This window comes from Amborella trichopoda, chromosome 6, assembly GCF_054954075.1.
Source record: "Amborella trichopoda isolate Santa Cruz 75 chromosome 6, AtrichopodaSantaCruz75HAP2 v2.0, whole genome shotgun sequence".
Classification (NCBI taxonomy): domain Eukaryota; kingdom Viridiplantae; phylum Streptophyta; class Magnoliopsida; order Amborellales; family Amborellaceae; genus Amborella; species Amborella trichopoda.
The window spans coordinates 11,077,547-11,085,175 of record NC_142341.1 but is presented as its reverse complement, the minus strand read 5'-3'; the positions used below and the strand labels follow the sequence as shown (position 1 = coordinate 11,085,175).

Below are 7,629 nucleotides of genomic sequence, written 5' to 3'. Positions count from 1 at the left end.
TTGGGTACATGGATTTTAAAGCATGGATTCCTAATATTTTGGATATTGTTAAAATCTATCATTTGGATTGCTTAATGACTAGAATACTTAAAATCAAGAATATCAAAATCATGGAAATAAGACTTACTTTTCTATAATTTCTTTTCCATACCAAAACATGTTTTTTTGCATTTCCAGGATTTCACTAATTGGCTCCCTTGACCCAAAACATAGGTAGCATTTGGTACATGAAAAATTTAGGAAAAGAGTATCAAATTTTTTTAAAGAGAGAAACTATCTCAAAATTTTTAGAGAGAGAGAGAAACTCTCGCAAATTTTAACATTTAGAGACAAAAAGTATGTTAAAATTTTAGATAGAGAAAGTATCAAATTTTTTAGAGAGATGAACTATCTCGAAATTTTAGAGAGAGGAACTATGTCAAATTTTAACTTTTAGAGCGAGAAAATATGTTAAAATTATATAGAGAGAAAGTATGTTAAAATTTTCGAGAGAGAATACCAATTTTTTTTAGAGAGATAAACTATCTTAAAATTTTAAAGAGATAAATTATATCAAATTTTAAGTTTTAAAGAGAAACTATCATATTTTAGAGAGAGAAAGTATATGTAAATTTTTAGAAAGAAAATTTTAAAGAGAATACCTAAAAAGTTTTAAAGATAGAAACTACCTCAAAAACATTTAGAGAGATAAACTATATCAAGTCATAAGTTTTAGAGAGATAAATTATTCTTAAACTTGTAGAGAGAGAAAGTATTCTTAAAATTTTCGAAAGAAACTATTATAAATTTTAGAAAGAGAAACTGCCAAAATTGTTTAGAGAGACATCTCCTTTTTTAGAGAGAGAAACTACTTTGAATTTTAGAAAGAGAAAATATATTAAAATTTTACATATAGAGATTATATCAAATTTTAGATAGAGAAACAACTTAAAAAATTTTAGAGATAGAAACTATCTCAAAATTTTTGGAGAGAGAAACTATCGCAAAATTTATGTTTTAGAGATAGAAAATATCTTAAAATTTTAGAAAGAAAGTATTTACATGAAATTTTTAGAGAGAGAGAACCTATCTCAAAATTTAAGTTTTAGAGAGAGAAGTATCGTAAATTTTAAACTTTAGAGAGAGAAAAATATATCAAATTTTTGAGAGACATTGTACCATTTCAAAATTTTAGTGAGAGAATCTTTCTAAAACTTGAAGTTTCAGAGAGAGAAAGCATATTAAAATTTAAGAGAATAAGTATATCAAATTTTAGAGAGTGAAAATACATAAAAAAAAATTAGAAAAAGAAACTATCGCAAATTTTTTAGAGAAATTATCTCAAATTTTAGCTTTGAGAAAAACCATATCATATTTTAGATAGAGAAACTACTTAAAATTGTTTAGAGAGAGAAACTATCTCAAAATTATTGAAGAGGGGAACTATCTCAAGTTTTAGGTTTTAAAGAGAGTACCTTAAAATTTAAGAAAGAGAAACCATGTTAAATTTTTGAGAGAGTAAGCACCTAAAAATTTTAGAGAGAGAGATTATCTCAAAAATTTTAGATAAACGATTCAAATTTTAAATTTAAGATAGAATGTATATTAAATTTTAGAAAAAAACCATAGCAAATTTTAGAGAGATAAACTATCTCAAAATTTTTATAAATACACTACCCCAAATTTTGAGTTTTAGAGAGAGAAAGTATATAAAATTTTTAGAAAGATAAATTTTATCAAGTTTTGTTAGCAAACAATGGACATGGAAGTGATTGCAAAGAATTCATGAATTTTATATAGTGTATCCAAACAAAAGATTTGAGGAATCCATGACAAAAATCCATCATATTGAAATCCATAGGTTTCTTTGAATTTCAAATATCTAAGATTCCTAATTTCCTCCTATCCAAACGGGATAAATAATTTAAGGACCTAAAAGATTCTTAATTTCCTCCTATCCAAACGGGGTAAATAATTTAAGGACCTCAAATTTTGGGGTCTAAATACCTTACAAAAGCAACTAATCAAACAAACTCTATGCACAAGTTAAAAAAGGTCTACTAATCAAACGCACTCTACGCATACCTAAAAAAAACAAAAGCTTTTTAAGATTGAATAGAGAATATCCAATTTTTGACTTATTAGATCTTCCAGTTGAAACCTAAAAGTAATTTCTTATTATTACCCCGAGGGTGTTATGTATTCCATTGGAGCATCAGGTCTAAAATTGGTATTACAAATCGCAGCTTTAATTGTCACGATCGGGCGGACAATTTAGGTTTACCATTCCTCTTATTAGGTTTACATTGTTGGAAATGTGGCCTTTCATGCTCTTTTTTTTTCTGAAATTTATTTATCAATAATTGTACAAAAACCATATTGTTAGTATATGTGAAATCTTTTGTAGTTGACATGAGGCAATGCCATATACTAGGATCCATTAAAGCTTTTATAGGATGTTACACTAGAGAGAAAACTCAGTGTCACCAGAGGGAAAACCCAGTGATATGTTTGGATTTCTTATAAGAATTGTTTTTCTATAATATAGTTGTACAAAATTATTTAATTTTTAAATATCTTTTTATTAAATTATAGGAATGCTTGGATGACATCTTATTATATGAGTCATTAGTGTACTAATGATATGTTTGACTCATTAATATGATTAATAATTTGTTGACAACCTATTAATCCTAATTAGCTACACTTAAGAGAATTAAGGCAATAGTTCTACTTTGATCTTAACTCCTATAAGCTATGAATGTAAAAGTTAAAAAAAAAAATAGTTCTCTATAAAAAGATGTTTAACCTCTCAAGTAAAGAGAATGATGGAAAAAGGGTGAATGAGATTCACCAAAGAGTACTCTCAACGTAGCATGTCACCAGATGGTTTGGTCTATAGGTTTTGGTATGGAACCATAAGTCCTACATGTGATTTAAAGACAGGTTGGAGTAAATTATTAATCAATTTTATTTATTTATTGATTTTTTTTGGAACAACACTTATGTTAGAAAGTACGAGTTAGTTAAAGTAGAGGGATTGAAGAGGGCAAGAGGTAGGCCCAAAAGAATGTGGTTAGAAGTAGTCCGAAAAGATATGAAGACTTATGACCTCATTGAGGATATGACTTTAAATAGAGTACAATGGTGGACAAAGATTCGACCACAATTAATTGGAAAAAAGCTATGATGACGATGATTCCTTTGATAAGTTTCATCAAATACAAAAATATTTTACCTAAATATTCCACTAAGATACATCAAATAAATGAGGCTGACTATGATTAGGGGTGAGAATTGACCCAATCCGAATCCAAAACCTGGATTTCGAATTCGTATATGGACCCAAAATTTGGAACCGAAATCCAGATCCATACCCAAAAGTCAGGTTCGAATCACTCTTGTCCAGACCCAACAGGGTCACAATCAACCTTGTCAGTCAAACTTTAAAATGGGTGATTGTGAGTGTTATTAATCAAATCTAAAGTACAAAAATATTTCTCGAAATTCATAACGCATCCCAAGCTATCTAATTTGAAATCTAATTGCCGAGAGCGGTCCTTGTAATGAAGATAAATGTCTCGTAGTATATAATCCCCTTTAAATTTGTATTTATCTAGTTACATTAGAAAAGAAAAATGTCTTTATGTGGTCGCAGGTTTTTGTGATAGCTACCGTTATATACTGACTTTCTACATATTTATTTGATTTAATAAGCGAGTATCATCTTAATATTAAAAAAAGGTATCCTAAAAAATACAAAACAAAAAATACTATATAAAGTTAAAATAAAAATTTTACGATAGCGAACTTCGACACAATCAAAATCACCCTCACTAATATTCACAAAGACCATCATAATACATAACAAAAGGCATACTAAACCGGCGTCTATCTTTACATTCAAAAAAGATTTTTTTTAAAAAAAAAAAAAAGAAAAAAAAAAAAAGAGAAAAAAAAAGGAAAATTCTGCCAACTCTTACTCAATTTAATGCCTCTCGGCAGAGCAAAACGTGTGCGACCCCGACGAGCGAATTCTAAAATGCCACGTGTTCCCCTTGGATCCCACCAAATTCTCCTCACACAAGAACTCCCTGGAATACCACATCTCCACCCTCCGATCAACCCCACACACAATCACATCCGTCCATTTCCCTACCCTACCCTTCCTCGCAATCACCCCAGCCTCATAAATCGCAGCCATTGATGATTCGCCACGTGGATCGTCCACCACCACAAGATCCCAATCTCGCTTTCTTACCTCGTTACCGAGCCCACCCATTGCCAGTGGGCACGCACGGCTCGGGCCACGGGGCCCACAACTGGGCTCGGCTCTGGCTCGTTTCAAGAGCTCAAAGGCTTGATCTCTCCGAGCCCAATGGCTCGATTTGCGGAGCACTAGCTTCGGATGGGCTCGATGGGTCTCCTCAATTAGGGTTTGATTGGGTTCGATGAAGAGGGTTTTGCCCATGTGGTTCAGGGATTGGAAAAAGGGCGACAGAGGGGTATGGCCGAAAATAAGGACTCTTTTTGGGGTGGAAAATAGGCGAGAGATTAATGCTAGCTCTTTCGGAGAGACGTGACGAGGGGTTGGGGCGGTGGCGAAGTGGGCTAGGCTTTGGGCTAGCGCAGGTGCGAGCTTGATACAACAACGCTCACCAGTGGGTTCAGGGTGGGTTTGAGTGGGTTTGCTTTGGTGGGTTAGAAGTGGTCCGATGTGGGTTTGAACGGGTGCGGTGAGGTGGGTTCGAGACGGGCGGATTGACGAAATGCGGAGGAGGCGGAGAAGAGAGAGAGCGGAGAGAGTGAAGAAGAGGAGAAGGAGAAGGGTGAATATGGTCTTGTTTTGGGACAACATGGCTACTACCCCAACCCAGTATTTTGAGAGGCAAGGTAACACACACTCTCTCTCTCTAACTAATTATCTGCTCTAATCAAATGGATGGGTGAACTGGATCTTTCCATTGACTAAATTGGTTTCTCTCTCTAACTAATTATTTGTTGTAATCTAATGGGTGAACTGGTTCTTTCCATTTGAGTAAATCTCTCTCTCTCTCTCTCTACATAAGCTGGCCTTTCTCTCTCTTCCACTGAAGCTGGCCTTTCTCTCTCTTACCGTGAAGCATAATAATATATATGTGCAGAGTAGGTTGATTGAGTAAATTGGAAGGAGCGTAGGTTGGGGCGCATCATTTAGGGTTAGGTACCTACCAAATGAACCTAAAAACCTAGACACCATTCCATTTGTAGGGGAAAATGGTTTCATGCGGGGTGGACCGCATTGCTACAGTATGCAGTCCAAAGGTATGAATCATCCGGATTCAAATAAGTAGGTTTAATTAAAAACAACTCTAACTAACCGTTCAAATGTTTTTGTAATATAATTATTATTTTTGGTTTTCAAATTTTTTTTTTTTTTCATATTCATGATCTCCTTGTTAAAGATTATATATCTTTTAATAATTAAGGTCATATTATATTTAAAAATATATTTTATTTAACAAACTCATATTTTTACAATATGTGGGCTTGACCGCATAGAAACCGGATGGGTCCATCGGATGTTGGTTGAATCAGAAAAGAACAACGTGCGAAGAGAAATTTATGGACCCCATTCATTTGGGGACATTTTATAGATTTTTTGTCACGGATACGGTTTTTATATTGCGAGGTTTTATAAAAAAAATAGGATAAAATAAAAAGGCCGTGTTTTAAAACTTTATTTGCCAAGTAACCTGACCATCTAGAAAACGAGGCTCAATCGGCAAAATACTGATTTGAATCGACGATCCGACTAATTCTTTGGATGAGAATCAATCAATAAAAATTAAAAAAAGATAAAAGATAGAAATAATAAAAAGTATAAATCACGGGATCACCCTATTCTCTAAATCAAAGTGAAGCGGACTTTCAAATAGTATCGAGAAATGTGATTTCAATACTGGAAATTTTTGCGATAGACATAAAATATATTTTCATCTTTAATTATAAAATTAAAACCTTCAAGAATAGTATAGATCGAGCAAATATATGAAAACTAAAAAATCTTGAAAACTAATTATCCAAAAATGCATTACAAGATGTCTTATTTCCAATATTTAAAATCCAGTTTTTTCTCATGTACATGCATTTTGATGTCGAGACGATGAATTTGAGGATATTTGGGCATCAAAACAACTTCTTCTAGTGAAATTTTTGAGGTGGGCCCTTGTTTGATTGTATAAACCACCTTTGGGGGTTTATAAGCTTAACTTTGATGGTAGCTCATTGGGTAACCCTGCTCTTGCTGGTTTTGGAGGGGTTCTTTGGGATTTGAAGGGTAATGTAATCTTCTCTTGTGCAAGGCCACTTGGGGTGGGGACTGCGAATTATGCAGAGATATTTGCCCTTCTCTTTGGCCTTCATTCCCTTGTGAAGAGGAAATTGGGGACTTCTTACATTTTTTAAAAGGATTCCCTCAATGTTGTAAAATGGTGCAAGGGGATCAGAAACTTCTTTGGGAGTTGAAATCTTTGTTATTTCAGATTTTGGATCTCGCCTCCTCTTTTTCTGTCTCTTTTGTTCATGTGTATAGGGAGGCTAATGTGCTAACTAATTCTCTGGCCAAAGGAGGTTCTACCCTCTCTGAAGCCGTTATTTTGGATTCTGTAATCTCGTTCTAGATTAATAATATCTTTGAACTTTCTCTCAAAAAAAAAAAAAAAAAGTACCTCAGCTCTATATAAGCATTTTCCATATATATATATATATATATATATATATATATATAGATAGAGAGAGAGAGAGAGAGAGAGAGAGAGAGAATTTGTCAGCCCAAGAGCTAATGCAATATTATAAACACTATATCTTAGATTGAATATGGATTGATCAGACAGCTATAATCATGTTTCATTGTTAAATTTGAATTTTTCTTTTACAAATTCAAATCACTTAATATTTAGAACATTTGCTCTTCAAAAATAGGTGCACTTAATAAAATATCAATATAATAATTTACAAGAATAAATTGACCAAAATACTCTTAAAGTTTTTAAAGATACTTTGATCAATTTATGTTTTACAAATTATTTTTTAATATTTTTGTTAGATGCACATTAATAAGAAAGATAGACGCTTTAAATTTCAAGTGATTTGAATTTGTACAGAAAATATTAAAATTCATTTGCTTTTCTAAACGATGATAATGCTTCTAGTTGTTCACAATTGGAGAAACAAAAAAGGGTTTGCAATGGAATAAGAAAATTTTGCATATAAGATGGCATCGAAGCCAAGAAGTGGTATTGCTTTTTTAACAAGAATTTGGATGTTGAAAGACCACGGGGAAATAATGGTTGTTGCGTTCCTACCAACCGTGGTCTCACTTGAGAGAGAGAGAGAGAGAGAGGAAGGAGGGAAAATGACACTCCTCCCTTTTAGGTGGGATGTAGTTCTCCTAACTACAGCGAGTCAAAGGGAGAACATTTTCGTATCATTTCTCATTTAGGTTGTTGTTTTCATGTCCAACAAAAGAGGGAAAGGCCTGTTTTTTAAAAAATATTTTTTAAAGGAAAATAATTTTAAAAGATTAATGTACCCTTATATTGATGAAAAACTACGTATATCATACAAGGATAAAGTATATTAATATTATGTACCACGTATATCATACAA

The 7,629-nt window shown here is 32.7% G+C and overlaps 1 protein-coding gene across 1 annotated transcript; it reads right to left on the bottom strand.

The window, feature by feature from the left end:
- Positions 1–3,790: 3,790 nt before the first annotated feature.
- On the bottom strand, positions 3,791–6,685 carry LOC18438085 (glucuronoxylan 4-O-methyltransferase 1). Its single transcript, XM_011626666.3, has one exon. It carries the CDS (start codon positions 4,835–4,837, stop codon positions 3,968–3,970), a length of 870 nt encoding a protein of 289 aa, XP_011624968.1. The 5' UTR covers positions 4,838–6,685; the 3' UTR covers positions 3,791–3,967.
- Between the last annotated feature and the right edge of the window lie 944 nt (positions 6,686–7,629).

Excerpts from the sequence above, each read along its gene's own strand:
- LOC18438085 (XM_011626666.3), bottom strand. The coding sequence starts at position 4,837 with ATGTTGTCCCAAAACAAGACCATATTCACCCTTCTCCTTCTCCTCTTC.